The sequence below is a fragment of the Schistocerca cancellata genome, chromosome 5, assembly GCF_023864275.1.
Source record: "Schistocerca cancellata isolate TAMUIC-IGC-003103 chromosome 5, iqSchCanc2.1, whole genome shotgun sequence".
In the NCBI taxonomy this organism is placed as follows: Eukaryota; Metazoa; Arthropoda; class Insecta; order Orthoptera; family Acrididae; genus Schistocerca; species Schistocerca cancellata.
In genome coordinates this window covers 434197056-434216571 of record NC_064630.1, presented here as the reverse complement: position 1 = coordinate 434216571, position 19516 = coordinate 434197056, and the positions used below count along the sequence as shown (strand labels likewise).

At 38.8% G+C, this 19516-nt stretch overlaps 2 protein-coding genes across 3 annotated transcripts in view; one reads left to right on the top strand and one right to left on the bottom strand.

The window, feature by feature from the left end:
- Positions 1-294: 294 nt before the first annotated feature.
- LOC126187833 (ELL-associated factor 2-like) lies at positions 295-1589 on the bottom strand. The gene has a single exon (XM_049929136.1). The coding sequence runs from the start codon at positions 1574-1576 to the stop codon at positions 725-727; it is 852 nt and encodes a 283-aa protein (XP_049785093.1). The 5' UTR covers positions 1577-1589; the 3' UTR covers positions 295-724.
- Positions 1590-1885: 296 nt separating this feature from the next.
- LOC126187834 (lysophospholipase-like protein 1) overlaps positions 1886-19516 on the top strand; it is a 66947-nt gene continuing 49316 nt past the window's right edge. The window contains exon 1 of one of the 2 annotated variants that reach the window (XM_049929137.1): positions 1886-2024. In XM_049929137.1, the coding sequence (XP_049785094.1) occupies positions 1940-2024 (85 nt within the window). In that variant the 5' untranslated portion in view covers positions 1886-1939. The remainder of the gene's footprint in view (positions 2025-19516) is intronic. The other variant, XM_049929138.1, reaches the window with a different exon arrangement.

Below are 19516 nucleotides of genomic sequence, written 5' to 3'. Positions count from 1 at the left end.
TTACATGTGAAAAATACCAAGCTCCTCCATGATTCTGATTCTCGATTAATTTAAGTCCCCCTTCAACTGGCTTTGAGAGTCAGTTCAAAAGAAGGCTAGGGCACACCACTTAATATAGCACTGGACCTAGTATAGCACTGTGGTATTCAAACCAACCTTCAAGCTGAGGCCGGCTTTACCCATCTTGCAGAAAGCATGCATCGGTTACTGTGTATTTTCAGGATACATAAAACACACACACAGATTAGTACACTTCTGTCATATACCTACTGAGCTATAAAATAAATTTCACTGTTTTATATGTCATTTTCTAATTTATTCACATCTGACAAGGTTTGTTTCTCATCTTTACATAATACAAAACAATATAAATAGATTATATATTGCACTATTACTAAACAGACAGCTCCCACAATCTGTTAGAAAGTTCAACTGGCAGAAAGTTATTTCCCATCAACACTAAACTTTTACACAGCAAATTTTCATGTTACTCAGCTCAACTTTTTCTTTCAAAAGTATCCTCCAACAGATGACAAATTTCCTTTTCTTAACACAGATAGCGATGATTTGCAAGTTCCTCTTTTTAAATAAAAATCAAAACTCTCAATTGGCAAACTTTTTGAACAATCACATGTCACATGACAACAAATAAATAAAGCAACTACAACAGAACCTGCAAAACAGAGGAACTGGAGTTCAAAAGGATCATTTCTGAAGTATTTTTTTAGTCATCTGAACCTGATTCTGACAGCTGCAAATCCTCATTCAGAATCTTTGAGAACCCTGAAAATTGTCCATTGGTACTATTACCACCACCACTAGGAAAAGATTGGTGACCAGCCGAAGGCTTAGTCTCCGTTTCACTGTCTGACTGATCTGGAGAACTGTCACTTGATGATGACTCTGAAAGCGAGGGGAGCGATGACTGTTGGCCCATGTTTTCTTGCTGAGAAGATAAAGGTGCTGGTGGGGAGACTGTATCAGTAATTTCATCCAGACCAATAAGTGGTAAACTGCTTGCTGCTGATGCTGCTTGATTTGAAGTCTGGGTTGGACTACGTGAATGGTGTGATGGCGATGGATGCAATGGTGAATGACGTGGTATAACTGTTGATAGTGATGAAGCCATCTGCTGTGCACGCAACAAGCTGCTTCTCTTGTTAAAACCTTCTGTCTCTGAGCGAGTTTTCTTCAATTGTAAATTACTGCTCAGTTTCTCCAGTGTCACTTTTCCGGTTTTTCTATCAATTATCAGAACACATTCTTTCTGGTAAGGGCGGTATGAGCCTTTATATACAGTATGGGGAGTGCCTGCACCATCTACATGGGGCACTGTTACGGTCACTTTCTGATTTTCTTCAATCGCAACAGCTGCGTCTTTTGAAACGTCGACACTAGCTGGCTTGAAGTCATACCGCAAAGTATGGAATGATACAGATTTATCATTCATGAAACTGCGGCCCATTTTTAATTCTTTCACTTCAGATCCTAAAGCTAACTTCTCAGCAATCGTTCGATTATCTTCGCCTGCGCCGTTGGCACGAGACATCCGGGCATTTTGCTTTCCTGGTGGCATCTTTTAAGCTATGACATTTATACTACTTTCACAATATGTTAAATGTTTCCAAAAAAAGTCGCTTTAAATTTCGCACTTTGAAGATCTCAGCATGCTCCTAGTCACCCTTTCGGGCCCCCGTGAAAACAAGTTGAATTCTCACTACTCACTTTCTCCAGCGTACTACCATCAAACTTGGTTGCAATACACCAACTGTTGCACAGGAATGCACGCTTCTCAAGTAAAACAGCAGTCGTTGCATGCACGGAAACTCTCGAAAATGACTGACATACGAAATATTTGCTCAAGAGTTACAAGACTGTGTGCACCACTGAAACACACGCAACAGAAGTTCCGTAATAGCACATAAACATCTGCCTAAAGATGAGTTCAAAGATTGGAAGCGTTGCTGCAATTATGCAAAAGAACGCCTCTAATAAAGGGACTGTTATATTTCTACATGGATCAGGTATATAATGTTTACAACTTAACTTTCTCCTCGGCACTTATTGGTTGATTCACAGTGAGCATCACGGTGACTACGCCGTACTTTAACTTCCCCGTAGTATCTTTGCTAACAATATCGTAATTTTGTAATGTGAAATAAATATGTTATTTTTGTTGAATAGCAGTATTGTTTTGAGAGATCCGCAGTCCGTACGAAGTGTGTATCGTTAAAAAATATCGACTAAAGTTTTTCTGTTGAAACTGCGACACTGGCCATATAGTCAGGAGCAGAAATACATGCAAGCAAACTCCTGTAATGTTTTGTAGTTGAAAAATAAAGAAATAATTAAAGCAACATGGCATTAAATATACTTAAAAGTGTAGTCACTTAGTGTTAGGCATTCATTGTCTAACTTGTTGAAGAACCTTAAGTATCAGAGCTATAAAATCGCGAAAATGTAGCCTACAGATTGTACCAAGGAAATGTTAGTGAATGAAATTTATGGTATTTCAGCCACAAAATACATTTAATAATCAAATGTTTCTAATAACAGTATTTTAATTACATCGCACTGAGTAGTCGTGAATGCATGCTTTTAACCAATTTTTTAAGTGGTAACGTCAGACTGCTCACCAGAACTAAAATTCGACAACAAATTACCTTAGGAGATTAGATAGATTACCAAAACTTAGTATTTTCTTCATGGCTGTAATATTTAGCAACTATAGCATATATTTTTCAGAATAAAATTAAGTGGTCAGTTGCAAATATATATTTTTATTATGCTTTACCGGTTTCCTCAAAATAATTTGTCAAGTTCTCTAGCTTAGTATTGGTTTTGCAGATGTCAGTATCTTCTTTATAGAAGCATAATGCCAGGGTATGTCCAGAAATCTAGGTGCATATTGTGTGTAATTACAGTAAACACAGATTGACAATTTACAGTAGCTGAATCACACATGTATCTATGTACAGATACATATAATTGAGTCAGTTAATGTAAATTGGCAGTCTGTGTTTACAATAATCACATACAATGTGTACATTTCAGGACATACGATAGCATTATGCTTCTATGAAGAAGATATTGACATCTACGAACCCAGTACTAGACTTGAAGTTGACAAACTAATTTGTTGCAGCTGGTAAAGCATTATAAAACAATATATGAAAGAGACTACTGAATTTTATTCTGAAAAATTAGTTAAAAAGCAGTTAGAGTGTTTTGGGACAGTTACATCAAGCTGCCACAGATGATGTGATTGCACCCAGAGCTAATTCTTCTTTTGTACTGAGCTTGATGTAAATGAGACTCTAGCACACCTACTTCCTTTAATTTTTTTTACAAATTTTAACACATTTCACAGCAGTGTACTTTCTTAACATAATATGAAAAGGAGTTAGTGGAAATGTAATGGGACATAGAATGACATTCTTTTCTGGAGAACAAGTGAACAGAACATGAACACCACTTTCAGTTGGCAGAATAGGACTGTAAGAATAAAGAGAAAAAATAGTAATTGGGCTTATTATAAAAGTCTGCTCTATTTTTTTTTATGTACCAAATGATCTCATTTACCAGTCAGTTAAGCACATCCAGACTGTAGAATTAATTTTTCACTCTGCAGCAATGTGTACACTGATATGAAACTTCCTGGCAGATTAAAACTCAGTGTGTGACTGGGACTCAAACTCAGGGAGCTTATGCCTTTTGCAGGCAAGTTAGGTACCCAAGCACGACTCATGGCCCATCCTCACAGCAATTTCTACCAAGGAACAAAATTTTAGCATAAATTGCCTAATACAATTAAAGAGATCTAAAAAAAACTTGAAAAAGCATTTAGAAAGTACCTATTAAATAATAAATTTTCTACAGTTAAAGCCTACCTTGACAACATGGAGTAGGGTTTTGATAAAAAAAAAATGAAACAAGTAAATTATAATAAAACATCTATCATTTCACAACACTTTCACACTACCGAATAATATCTTTTGGTTCTTTAATTTCTTCTTCTTCTTCCTCCTCCAGAAAATCTTTCACTAGAGCTCTAATACTAACAATATTAATATCTTCTATCTTAGTTTTGTCTTATTTATGTATTTGTGTTCAGCCATTCAACACAACAATATAGGACATGTCAGATACATTACAAATATAATTTATACATATATAAAACATTTAGAAACTTGGACCCTCAAGAAACAGAATGCTGCAAAGGTGTGTGTGTGTGGGGGGGGGGGGGGGGGAGGGGACAGTTTCCGTTCCTCTATAATACAGATAGCCATGTACTGTAGACGCAGCCATGTTGTAGGGGTACCAGTATCAGTGGAGAGGCAAAACTAAACTGTGTTTCCTAAAAATGGGCAGCAGCCTTTTCAGTAATTACAGGAACAAGAGTCAGGATGATTGACAGATCTGGTGTTGTAACATAGCCAACATGGCCTTGCTATTATGGTATTGTGAGTGGCTGAAAAAAAGGGGAAACTAGCTGATATTTACTCCCAAGGGCATGCAGCTCTGTTGTGTATTTAGATGATGATGCCATCTTCTGGAGGTAAAATAATCCCCTTTTTGGATCTCTTGGTGGGTATTACTCAGGAGGATGTTGTCATCAGAGGAAAACAAAACTGACTTTGTGTGGTCAGATCCTATAATGTTAGATTGTTGAATTTGATAGGTAGGCTAGAGAATTTATAAAGGGAATTGGATAGGTGGAAATTAAATATATTTTGAATTAGTGAAGTGTGTTTGCAAAAAGAGCAGGACTTCTGATCACGTGAGTGTAGAGTTATAAATACAAAATCAAATGTAGGTAATGCAGGAGTGGGTTTAATAATGAATAAGAAAGCGGGAATGCAGGTAAGCTACTATGAGCAACATAGTGAATGCATTATTGTAGCCAAAATAGATGTGAAGCCAACACAAACCACAATATACAAGTTTATATACCAAATTACCCAATAGATGATGAAGGAACTGAATAATATATGATGAGAGAAAAGTAGTTCAGGTAGTTAAGGAGACAAATATTTCATTGTGATGGAGACTGGAATTCAATAGTAGGAAATGCAAGAGACGGAAAAATGGCAGGAGAACGTGGGTTCGGGGAGGGAGGGGAGGCAGAAAAAAAATCCTTACTTTAAGTCAGTCACTGTCTCTGCAAACATAATGTTATTTTTCGAAAAAACGACAACAAAAAACAAACAATGAGGCAATTGCCTGGTAAAGTTTTTCAGAAAGCATAATTTCATCATCGCTGATACTTTGTTTAAAAATCTTGTATTCATGGAAGAGACCAGAAGAGCAAATAGATTGTGTAATGATGAGACAGAGAATTTGGAACCAAATTTTAAACTGAAAAACATTGCAAAGGGGGCTTGACCATAATTTATTGAGTATGAACTATAGGTCAAAACCAAAGAAATTGCAGAAAAGTAGGAACTCAAGGAGATGGGACATAGATAAATTCCAAAGAACTATGAAATAGGATAGACTGCTACTCACTGTGAAGATGACCCGTTGAGTTGTAGATAGGCACAATGAAAAGACTGTTACAGTCTTTTTGTTGTGCCTGTCTGCAACTTGTTGAGTAACAGCATATCTTATTCCATATATTGTTATTATTCCAATCCTGAGTTTCCACAGTTTTATTGTTCTTATAGCATGTTTTTGAACAATGAAGACTTTGTTCTTAAAGATGAGTTACCTCAGAACATTATTCTATATGACATTGTTGAATAAAACTACGCGAAACATCTTAACTTACTGATTTGTCTCATCCCAAGATCTGCAATGATCCCAAGTGCAAATTCGGCTGTACTGAGTTGTTGTAGAAGTTCCCAAATGTGCTTATTTCAATTAAAATTCATCAATAAGGACATATCAAAAGTTTGAACTTTCCACCCTGTTTATTAGTTTCTCACCATGTATTGCACATATCATTGGTGTAGTACCTCTTAGATTGCAGAACTGATTAAGTTGTCTCTTTTTAAAATTGAGAATGAGACCATCCACAGAAAACCAGATAATGATGCTCTTAAAAACTTTGTTTACAATTTATTCTGTTGATGTATGTATGCCTGGATTGACTACAATACTAGTGTCATCTCCAAAAATAATTAATTCTGCTTCTTGTGTATCACATGGAAGATCGATTACGTATCATACATGATTTCTCCCCAATCAGAACAATCTCCCCTGATTACATTGGTTCAATTACTAAGTACAACATTCTTCATTCTTTTGTTTGGCTAGGACATTATCTATTAATTGGCTATACCACAAATTCCATAAAACTCAGTTTATTTAGGAGAATATTATGATTCACACAGTCAAATGACGTAGATAGGTCACAGAAAATACCATTCATAAGAAAAAGGGACGGTCATTCCACTTGGGATCTATAGAAGGTACATTAGCTCATTTGTGTTAGTTGTAAATATTTGTCATGTTTTATTGTTTTTCTGACATGTTCTACATCCTGGAGGATATCCTCATTATGGATAAATATGAATGAAAGTAAATGTAATATAATCTAAACCATCTGGTGCTGTTTTGTAATTTAATACATATAAAATTTGAGTGAACATATAAATGGCATTATGAGTAGAACAATGTTTCTGAAATCCCAGCTGTGAATTACTGAGGATGTTATTGTTGCTTGGGTGGGATGCTATTGTAGACTACACGACCTTCTCATTTATGGAAATTGATGCCAGTAGTGAAGCAGGTTGGTAGTAGTTGACATTTCTCCTATCATCTTCCTTAAAGAGGGGTTTAACAATGGCATATTTCAGTTTCTCTGGAAAAATGCTTTGAGTTTGTGGTACATTACTTGTTTCAGATAATACAGAGCTTATAAAATGGAAACCGATCTTTATTATTCTGTTGGAAACACCAGCATATCCAGATGAGCTGTGTTTTTTTTATGTTATCCTGTTTTTTGTCCAAATTTCCTGTGTCTTGTGTATCTACATTCCATATAGCCTTAAGCCTGTTATGCATGTATATATATGTACATTTATGTCAGTACTCTGCAAGCCACCATATGGTCCGTGCCAGAGGTTACCCTGTACTACTTCTAGTCATTTCCTTTCCTGTTCCACTCACAAATAGAGTAAGGGGAAAACAAATGTCTATATGCCTTTGTATGAGCCCTAGTTTCTTGTATCTTATCTTCATGATCCTTGTGCGCAATCTATGTTGAGAGCTGTAGAATGGTTTGGCAGTCAGCTTCCGATGCCAGTTCTAGAAATTTTCTCATTGGTGTTTTTTGGAAATATTGTCATGTCCCCTACAGGGATTCCATTTTGAGTTCCGGAAACATCTATGTAATACTTACATGTTGTTTGAACCTACTGGTAACAAATCTATCATCCCACATCTGAATTGCCGCAATGTCTTCTTTCAATCTGACCTGGTACAGTTCCCAAACACTCTAGCAGTACTTAAGAATAGGTTGTGCCAGCATCCTATATGTGGTCTCCTTTACAGGTGAACCACTCTTTCCTAAAATTCTCCCAATAAACTGAAGTGAACCATTCGCCTCCCCTATCACAGTTCTCACCTGCTCGTTCCATATAATATCACTTTGCAATGGTACGCCCAGATAATTAAACATCTGGAATGTGTCGATCAGGACGCTAGTAATAATGTATCCAAACATTACAGGTTTGTTCTTCCTACTCATCCACATTAACTTGCATTTTTCCACATTTAGAGCCAGCTGCCATTCAGCATACCAGCTAGAAATTTTATGTAACTCGTCTTGTATCTTCCTACAGTCACTTGACTTCAGCACCTTTCTGTACACCACAGCGTCATCAGCAAACAACCGCAGGTTGCTGCTCACCCTGTCTGCCAAATTGTTAATGTATATAGAGAACAACAGCAGTCCTATCATATGTCCATGGGGCACTCCTGACAATATCCATGGCTCTGATGAACACTCACCAACACTGTCAACATACTGGGTTCTTTAGATTAGATTAGATTCAGTTTTTGTTCCACAGACCCAAAGAATGAGATGATTCTCATGGATGTGGAACATGTCAGAAAGTATGTCATAAAAACATAAAACATTTGAATATAATACTTACTACCCTGATCATTTGTCAGGAGATAGCTGAAAATAAGTTTTACAGTGCAGTAAACTGGGGCAGCTAATATTTACAGAATTAACACACTGTCAGAATGAAACACTGTTATCCACTATTAATAAATTTATCATACGTAAAATACCTAATCTTGACTGTTGTGACAAAGTATTGTCAAAACTGAAATATAACAGATATTTTTACTTAAGCTCCAGTCTCTGTTAAGATATTCATCTATGGAGTAGGAGGGATGCCTATCAAAAAGTCTTTCAAACTCTGTTTAAACCATGCTTTATCTGAAACCAAGTTTTTAATGGTTGCTGGCAATTTATTAAAAATGTGTGTTCCTGAATACTGGACCCCATTTTTTACCAAGGTAAGTGATTTTAGGCCTTTATGTAGCTTCTTCTTACTAGTATTGATACTGTGTACTGAACTATTGATTGGAAATAGAGATGTATTACTTGCAACAAATTTCATTAAGGAATAAAGATACTGAGAAGCAGTGGTTAGAATACAAAGTTCCTTGAACAGGTTTCTACAAGATGTTCATAAATTTACACCACAAATGATTCTTATCACCCACTTTTGCACCCTAAAAACTTTTGCTCGGTTTGATGAGTTGCCCCAGAATATGATCCCATACGACATAATAGAATGAAAGTAAGCAAAGTATGCAAGTTTTTTATATTTATCTCTCCTACATCTGACTTCATTCTCATGGCAAATACAGACTTGTTTAGGTGCTTAAGCAATTCTGTGGTATGCCCTTCCCAACTGAATTTATTAGATTAGTTGTAATCCCAGAAATTCAACACTGTCAACCTCTTCAATCTGCGTGGCTTCATACGTTATACTCATGCTGGAAGGAAATCTCTTACATGTTCTGAACTGCATATAGTGGGTCTTCTCAAAGTTTAATGACAAAGAATTAGCTTTAAACCACTTATTAATATAAGCGAAAATTTGATTAGCAGCTATTTCTAAATCTGTACTTGACTTGCTACTTATTGCAATGTTTGTATCATCTGAAAACAAAACAAACTTAGCATATGGCATTAGCTAAGAAGTCTTTGAGCCACTCACATATCTGTGAACTTATTCTTTTGTTATCAGCCTGCAATGGGGCACCATGTCAAATGATTTCATGAAATGTAGAAATATGGAATCTGCCTGTTTCCCTTCATCCGTAGTTTGCAGTATATGATGTGAAAAAAGGGGAAGCTGAGTTTCACATAAGTGATGCTTTCTAAAACCATGCTGATTTGTGGACAAAAGTTTGTCAGTCTCAAGAAAGTTTTTAATATATTCAAACTGAGAATATATTCAAGGATCCTCCAGCAAACCGAAGTTAGGGCTATCAGTCTGTAATTTTGATGGTCCATTTTTTCACCCTTGTGATACACTGGAGTCACCTATGCTTTTTCACAGGTGCTTGGGACTTTGTACTGGGTGAGAGATTCACAATAAATGTGGCTAGGTAAGGTTTCAGTGGCATAGAGTACTCTTTGTGAAACCAAATTGGGATTTCATCCAGATCTGGTGATTTATTTGCTTTCAAATCTTTCAGTTGTTTCTCTATGCCAGGGGTGCTTATTAAACAATGGAAAATCCAGGATGGAATGTAACAATATTATGAGAAGGAAAACTGCTACTCACCATATAGCGGAGATGCTGAGTTGTAGTTAGGTACAACAATTATAGCTGTCAGCCGTTAAGGCCTTCATCAACAATAGACAGACATACACACATGCAAACTCACGCAAACACAACTCACACACATAACTGCAGTCTCAGACAAGACTGCAGTCATGTGTGTGAGCTGCATTTGCACGAGTGTGTGTTTGTGTGCCTGTGTCTGTCTATTGTTGATGAAGGCCTTAATGGCCAAAAGCTACTTCTTGTTGTGCCTATCTGTGACTCAGAGATGCTTATTACTTCATCATCCATACGGAAGTTTCTCTGATGGTCAAATGACAGTATGTTTGTACAATTCTCCTGTGTGAACGATTTCTTGAATGTGAAATTACTGATTTCTGACATAATCTTCACAGTCCTTGATTTTTAAGTAACTTTTCTTGGTAATCTTGAGTAGTTTTTATAGTGTGCAACTACTGCAGGATCTCTACTTGATCTTGCCGACAGATATATTTCCTGTTTCTTTTCATAAGGTGCTTTAATCCCTGTTGTGATCCATGGTTTTTTTACATGGGTGTTTAATGGCCTTTCTTATTAGCTATCTTTATATAATGATATGAATTTATCAAGTAATGGATTAAATTTTATGTCAGCTTTGGTTCGTTATAAATTTCATACCAGATCACCTCTCGTGAACTATTCTTAAATCTTAAAGCCATTTGTTCTAGATTCATTTCCATTGAGGAATATCGGTACTTTAAGGCCCTATCTTTTCTACACCGTGATTAAAATTGCTTTGTGATTGACACTCCAGCGAGTAAGGTGGTAGGCGTTAGCCATCACCCAGTCATAGTTTTTTCTCAAGTGCCTCAAGCTTACTGTGTCACCTGTTTTGTATGGATAGTACCTTGTGAGATACGACTGGGTGAATGCCAGCAACACTGCTCCCCCCCCCCCCCCCCCCCCCCTACCCCTGTTCCCATTCCAGCATCACAGAGCCCTCATTCCACCAGTGCACCCAGTCTTTTTACTTCTCTCCTTTTTCCGCTACCTTGCCCCCCTCCCCCTCCCCCCCTCCGCCATCATCCGTCTAACCTTCCAGCTGCACCCAGCACTTCACTGTAGCCCACCCCTTCCCTATATCCCTCCCCCTCCCTGCCCCAGCCTCCTCCTTATCCCACCCAGTTGCCAATCCCATCATGCACACTACTGTTGCTCGCAGTGTGGCTTCAGCTGCCAGAAGCTGCAGTCGTGTGTGTGTGTGTGTGTGTGTGTGTGTGTGTGTGTGTGTGTGTGTGTGTGTGTGTGTGTGTTTTGTGAACTGCAATCTGAAATTTTAAGGGTAGCAAGGTTAAAATACAGGGCATGTAAAGCTATTTACAGCTTTTACAGAAAACCAAATGCAGTTGCAAGGGATAAAGGATATGAAAAGGAAGCCTTAGTTGAAAACAGAGTGAGACAGAATTGTAGCTTGCCCCTGTGTTATTCATTTTTTACTCTAAGCAAACTGTGAAGGACACCAAGGAGAAATTTGGTTAGGGACTTAAAACTCAGGGAGAAGAAATAAAAACTTTGATGTTTTCTGATGGCAATGCAGTTATGTCAGAGACAGCTTGGGACTTGGGAGAACAGTTGGATTAAATGTATAGTGTCTTGAAAGGGGGTTGTAAGATAACCATCAACAAAGGTGAAACGACAGTTATGGAATGTGGTCAAATGAGATCAGGGGACGAGGAGGATTTAGATTAGGAAATGAGACACTAAAAATAGGAGATGAGTTTTACTATTTGAGCAACAAAGTTTGAGCTGATTTTTTATTATCAAGTTTTATCATACAGCAGGAATTGTACAGTTGATATTGGACTAGTCAAAATGAGGATACAGCAAAAAAGTGACTGTAAATTGCTAAGTTTACCAGTAACTATTTAAGGATGAGTCAAAATAAGGACACATTAATACGTAGTATCAGCAGAATAGTAGGTAAATTAGAATTAGGTGCCTATTCTTACATTGCAATTTTTTAAGTGACATTTATTTTTACATAGCGGTACTTAGGTATTATTTTATGGAATAGAAACAGTGCATTTAGTTTCATTTTAAATGTTGGATATGTAGCAATTTTTATTTCCTTGGGATCTTATTTTTTTGTATGACATCAATGTTAGTTATGCTCCTCAGATAGGATGTTAGTTTGAAACATATTTGGTGTATATTTGAGTTTCCTCTGGTAGATTAGTTTTGTACATTCTTGTTGTGTAGTAGTTTGCCTGTGTTTGAGAGGTGGTCCCTAGTGAACAAGATAATTTCATAGATTAATAATCACGGAAAATGCAGAACACCAAGCGCAGTGAAGTGAAATTTATGGGACACCATTTTTTTAAGGCCACAAGATATTCTTAGGGCCCTTTTTTGCCTTTTAAAAACATTTATACTATGAGTTGAATGTTCCCAGAAAATGACCCCCAAATTAGAACGGTGAGTGCCACTGTGCATAGTATACCTGCAGTACTATTGTTTTTCTTCTTGTAGACTTTAATATTCTTAGACCATAGCAAGTGGGTGAGGGTATCTTTGAAAAGTTATTTGCTGCTGAACCCACAGACCCAAAAATTTTATCACACTTGCATTTTATGGAGGATCATTTTTTTAAATTCTTGTTTGAATAAACATTTGTTTAGAAGGTGGAAGTAAATGAAAGTTGACACAGATGGTCTTTTCAGTATTTACAGTAAGTTTGTTTTGGTGAACCACTCTGAAAGCCTTTTCATAGAACTTTCTGCCAAGGATAGCAAGGTTTCTGTGGCTGTGTCCCGTGAGCAGCATGCTGGTGTCATCAACAGATATGATAGCCTTTTGAGGACTCTTGTATTCAACAAAGTTGTCCGCATCAATCAAGAAGCATAGCAGTCCCAGGATGAAGCCCTAAGATCATGATGTTCTATTGATAATTCACTGAAAAGGAATGAGTATTGGAATCATATTGAAGTGACACTTTCCACTTGCATTTTTTAAGTATGAACACAATCAGATACATGCTACATCTTTTACACCTCATCTTATTTTATGGTTCACATAGAAGGCTTTTGAAAGGTCTGGGAAAATAATTGTCAGTAATTTATGCTGATTGAAGGATTTTACAGTACAGTTTAAGAATTTAAAAATTACCATGTGTATAGACTTTGCCTTTCTAAAGCCATGTTTTTGGATGGTACAATGTGAATATTTATTTATGAAGGACTTACTGGAGAAACATGGACTGATCCTGCACAGTTTACTTGAATGAGATCTTCAGCCAGTTAAGTGAAGTTCAGTAGTCATTGAATTTTTTCACAACTGATTTTGGGTGTGTGACTTTTGAGTCCTCTGATGTTAATGATACATTCTTATTTGAAACTTCCTGGCAGATTAAAACTGTGTGCCCGACCGAGACTTGAACTCGGGACCTTTGCCTTTCGCGGGCAAGTGCTCTACCATCTGAGCTACCGAAGCACGACTCACACCCAGTCCTCACAGCTTTACTTCTGCCAGTGTCTCGTCTCCTACCTTCCAAACTTTACAGAAGCTCTCCTGCGAACCTTGCAGAACTAGCACTCCTGAAAGAAAGGATACTGTGGAGACATGGCTTAGCCACAGCCTAGGGGATGTTTCCAGAATGAGATTTTCACTCTGCAGCAGAGTGTGCGCTGATATGAAACTTCCTGGCAGATTAAAACTGTGTGCCCGTCCGAGACTCGAACTAGGGACCTTTGCCTTTCATGGGCAAGTGCTCTACCATCTGAGCTACCGAATCGACTCAAGCCCGGCCCTCACAGCGCACACTCTGCTGCAGAGTGAAAATCTCATTCTGGAAACATCCCCCAGGCTGTGGCTAAGCCATGTCTCTGCAGTATCCTTTCTTTCAGGAGTGCTAGTTCTGCAAGGTTCGCAGGAGAGCTTCTGTAAAGTTTGGAAGGTAGGAGACGAGATACTGGCAGAAGTAAAGCTCTGAGGACCGGGCATGAGTCGTGCTTCGGTAGCTCAGATGGTAGAGCACTTGCCCGCGAAAGGCAAAGGTCCCGAGTTCGAGTCTCGGTCGGGCACACAGTTTTAATCTGCCAGGAAGTTTCATATCAGCGCACACTCCGCTACAGAGTGAAAATCTCATTCTGGAAACATTCTTATTTTTTAGTACTGAGCTACAAATTTCATTATTTTTAATTCTCTATATGGATGTCCTTTCGTTTGATCAGTTTCTTATAGAATTGTCATTCCACACAATTTTTACTTGTGACTATTCTTTTCTAGGTTTTGAAAGTATGCACACGCGTCACTACATTCCTCCTCTCTTAAGGAGATCATCGATTCTTGAGACATCGATATTGTCCTTCTCATCCAGTGGGCTCAGGCTAAGGTGGCATGCATCTATGGAAGTGTATGGTCTGAAGTGCTTCAGGCACAGATATATTTTGTGCCCACCTTCCCATGTCAAACCATAGAGCAACACCAGTGATCCTGAGGGTGTTTCCATATCGACCTTGGGCATCGGATCTGGTGATGGTGCTCATGGTGCTGAAGATATTGGTGTCAATAGTTTCTCAGGAATGGGTGACAGAATCCTTGACCATGGTGTCAGAAGCAATAGAGGAACTGAATGGTTCAGCCACCGAGGACAGGCGTCCTTGCCTGCACAGGAGTGGAGAACTGGCAGCAGTAGGTGATTTGACACCTGGTGTGGACGGGCTTGGAGGCAAAGGTGTGACATCAGAGGGCGCCTGACCAACCACACAAAGGTGAAGCTGATTGTGCTGCCTCAAGCAGATGCCATCCTTCATGTGGATGTTGAAGAGACGTTGCCCCTGGCATCTTCCGATGACAGCTGGAATCCATCTATGGTGACTTCCGAAACCATGCTCCCAGACAGCCATACACAGCTGAAAGAGGTGTAGCGGCTGCATGGGTTGATGTCCAGTTGGATGACACAGGAAGTGTAGCAGGTTCTTGGCTGGCACCCATGAAGTATCAGGCTCTTGAGCCGAACGGCATGAAACAATACAAGGAGAGAAACTGATCTAAGGCAGTGTCAGACAAAGAGATAGCAACATGCATTTTCATCTGAATTTTGAATGTTCACACTAGTCATTCCACCTCAGTTTTAGATCATGGATGTTACGGTGGGGTGCGGATGTGATGGATACCAAAATGCAAAATGCCACAAACTCTTACAATGAAAATTGTGACCATTATTGGACACTAACATCATAGGAAAGTCTTCAAGTGAAAAAATTTTGGTCAGGGCTGCAATAGTGGCAGTTGTGGAAATGGAAACACGATGAATGACATATAGAAAATGTGAATATGTCAATGACCAACAACTAATAAGTATTGAGAAAGGGGCCAGCTAAATCTACATGTATACAGTCCCATGAAAGTGACTGCATTGGCCAAGGAGACAATGATTCCTGGTGAGCTGCTTGGTGTGTCACACACTGTGAACAGGAGGCTGCGAGGCAGGTAACATTACCGTCCAAGCTGGCCCAAAATGCATGTCGATGGGCCATAGCTTTTGTGTGTGATACACCCCAATCATCTCCGTGTAATAAATGGAGAACCACCTACCTGAGGGGCCACATGATCCATTTCTAAAAGCAGAGCACCATCCACAACAGAGAATAGATGTCAAAAGATGTAATAATTATGGAGGGGGGTCAGATCCACAAGAAGGTGATGAATGCGGCCACCCATGTTGTACAACTGTTATGACCTTCGAAAGGTGGTGACCAGCAAAATCGAGTCTCTCTGTGCAGCAACGTATTTAATGACTGCACGATTTTTGCTTCCACGGGCAAAAATTTACGGTTACGTTCTTTGTCTGGAAGTGACACAATAGCTGAAACATGTTGGTCCTATGCTTTGAGACCCTCACAAGAAACTTCAAACCCAAGATAAACCTGGGTGCTTGGAGGACAGACAAAATAGTGTGGAGATTTTGTAAATGTTCTTCAGTGAAGGCACTGGAAACTACAATGTCATCCAAATAGTTTGTACAACCTGTCACAGATGCTATAAGTTGTTCCAAAAACATTGAAAAATAGCGTGAGTGGTGGCAACTCCAAAAGGCAATCGCAAGGATTGGTATAGTCCAAAATGTGTATTGACAACTGACACACATTGTGACTCTACGTCTACATCTACATCTACACGCATACTCTGCAAATCACATTTAAGTGCCCGGCAGAGGGTTCATCGAACCACCTTCACAATTCTCTATTATTCCAATCTCGTATAGCGCGCGGAAAGAATGAACACCTATATCTTTCAGTACGAGCTCTGATTTCCCTTATTTTATCATGGTGATCATTCCTCCCATGTAGGTCGGTGTCAACAAAATATTTTGGCATTTGGAGGAGAAAGTTGGCGATTTGAATTTTGTGAGAAGATTCCGTCGCAATGAAAAACGCCTTTCTTTTAATGATGTCCAGCCCAAATCCTGTATCATTTCTGTGACACTTTCTCTCATATTTTGTGATAATACAAAACATGCTGCCTTTCTTTGAACTTTTTCAATGTACTCCGTCAATCCTATCTGGTAAGGATCCCACACCGCGCAGCAGTATTCTAAAAGAGGACGGACAAGCGTATTGTAGGCAGTCTCCTTAGTAGGGCTGTTACATTTTCTAAGTGTCCTACCAACAGTCTTTGGTTAGCCTTCCCCACAACATTTTCTATGTGTTCCTTCCAGTTTAAGTTGTTTGTAATTGTAATACCTAGGTATTTAGTTGAATTTACGGCTTTTAGATTAGACTGATTTATCGTGTAACCGAAGTTTAACGAGTTCCATTTAGCACTCATGTGGATGACCTCACACTTTTTGTTATTTACGGTCAACTGCCACTTTTCACACCATCCAGATATCTTTTCTAAATCATTTTGCAATTTGTTTTGATCTTCTGATGACTCTATTAGTGGATAAATGACAGCGTCATCTGCAAACAACCTAAGATGGCTGCTCAGATTCTCTCCCAAATCATTTATATAGATAAGGAACAGCAAAGGGCCTATAACACTGCCTTGGGGAACGCCAGAAATCACTTCTGTTTTACTCGATGACTTTCCATCAGTTACTATGACCTGTGACCTCTCTGACAGGAAATCGTAAATCCAGTCACATAACTGAGATGATATTTCATAAGCACACAATTTCACATCTGAAGGGAGTTGTAAATAGGCATCTGACAAGTCAATTTATGAGAACTATAGACCACCGATAATTTTGTAATGAGATCGTCTGGGCGCGGTATCGTGTATGTATCCACTACAGATTGTGCATCCACAGAAACTTTAGAATCACTGCAGAGGCATAACTCGTCTGATGGTTTCTTTACTTTAACTAAGGGTATAGGCATTCACTTGATGCAATAGGTCAAACAATGCCGGATTCTGTGAGGTGATCTAATTCATCTTTGACTTGTTCCCTGAATGCCACTGGAACTGGACGTGCCTTGAAAAAATGAGGCCGAGCTGAAGGTTTCATGGTAATGTGCACTTGAAAATTGTTGGCACAGTCCAGTCAAGGAGAGAACAAAGAGGAAAACTCATAACATACTGCATCTAAGTGTGTATACAGCACATTTTCAGACACAAAATTCACTTCATCTGAAATGGTAAAACCAGACACCTTAAGATTCTCCTTACATGTGTTATGTACACCAAGAAATGTGACTGAACTAATGACTTGTAGTTCAGTGGGTAAAGAACTGGCTGAGAATAAGGAATACCCTTCTTATTATAATTGACTAACTTTAATGACACAGGGAGAAGCAGAAGGAGCCCAGGTCCAAATAATTTTGTGAGTTTAACAAGGTTACCGCCACTCCTGTAATCACTTGCATATGCAGAACTTTATGAAAAGTGATAACATCAATGAAAAGCTTGTTTGGTGCAACAGAAATAGCCGATACAATGTTTACATCCGTATTCGCATCTTGATGGTTGTGCAGAATTTTTGCTTTGCAAACAGAAGCAATGTGACCTTTTTTGTTGCAGTTATGACAGGAACTCATTTGTTTTGGTTAGTCTGGGCACTAATGGTTAATAAACAATAAGGGCAAGATGGGAGCATGGAACATGTATGTTGCTGCTTACTGGCCTGTTTACTTCATTGGCAAGGCTGTTGCTAGGAGCTAGGCCAGCAACCTTTATACTGTGATCGTGTGCAGATCACCATGATTATGTCTTCTTGTGGTGAAATGTCTTAAGCTGGTGTGGAGGAGGGGGTTGGATTGCTATTATCCCACACCATGACTTAGTTTCATTGCCCACTACTCACACCACCTCGAACAACTGCGCAGTAGCTAAAATCTGAGAGGGATGGATTTTCAATCTGGAGGGCACGCTCTCGCACCTCGTGATCTGGAGTTAAACAAATGATAGCATCTCTCACCATCTGATCAGCATATGGCTCTTTGAGCACATTAGACACAAAATGACAACAATGACTTAACTCATGGAATTCGGCCACCCATGCTCGATAGTACTGATGTGGTCACTTCCTACAGCAGCAAAACTCAATCTGGGATGCAGTAATGTAGGTGCACTTACAGTAATATTTTGAAAGAAGTTCACACATTTGGACAAACATTAAACAAGATACATCTTGCAGATGGGTGAGTTGACATAAGACATGATACAACTTTGGTGATATCCATGAAAGGAACTAGGCATGATATAAAACATTATCAGTAATCCACAAAAGCTTAAAAGTATTGTTGTAGATGTTCCTCTTATGCATCCTATTCCTCCAATGAACTCATAGTATGTAGAAAAGGGTGGCAAACAAAACCACGGGAACCACTGAGGGCAAAATAGCAGGTGACGCAGATAGAGGAGCATGTCAACTAGACAAAATAGAAGCCAATGATTATAGACCTGAGTGTGATTGTCCAGCAACCAACTGACATAAAATGTCCTTCATAACACCATCAGACATCATGAGAATAAATGGAGGACCAAGCAGAGTAGAAATTTGCGTAGAGAACAGAACCTCAGTTGCAACCAGTTGTTTTGTAATTAAGTATAAGTACAACATGACCAATAGACTGAACTTAACTTTATTCCATGGAAGGTTTAATAACTTGAACACAATATTTAAGTAACATTCAGCAGCAACCAGTTACATAAAGAAAGAGCTGTAGCTATACACACAATACACATAGAGAACTGAGGATGAGTGTAGCTAGACTGCCACCCATGAAGAGCTCTGACAGTGCTCTCACTCTCTCTCTCTCTCTCTCTCTCTCTCTCTCTCTCTCTCTCTCTCTCTCTGACATGCGCACGCGCACACACACACACACACACACACACACACACACACACACACACACACACACAGAGGTGACCTCTGCCAACGGCTTAGCACTGCCAACCACGCGGCCTTTTGAAAGTACGCACATGCGTCACTGCAGTGTGTGACACAAAGTATCAAATGAACATAGCTCTCACAGACTCCTCAATCTTTCTTGGTGATGCGTAGTGGTATGTCTTGCAACAGTGATTGTCACTGGTGGTTTCTAGGTCTCAAAGTTTATCCCTGATCAACAACAATATTTGTATATCTATAGGGAGGGTTCTGCAAGGAACCACACATCTTTAAATAGAAGCTTACAGTGAGTGCCCTTATAAAACTGTGGGTCAAAATTTGAGTAATCTTTTCCTGTAATGTAGAAATTTTTTTATTGACTACTAGATTTACTCTGAAATACTATTCCATAAGTTACAAGGAACTAGAAGTACCAAATTAAGCC

Bases quoted from the DNA above. Each gene is read 5' to 3' on its own strand.
- LOC126187833 (XM_049929136.1), bottom strand. From the start codon at position 1,576: ATGCCACCAGGAAAGCAAAATGCCCGGATGTCTCGTGCCAACGGCGCA.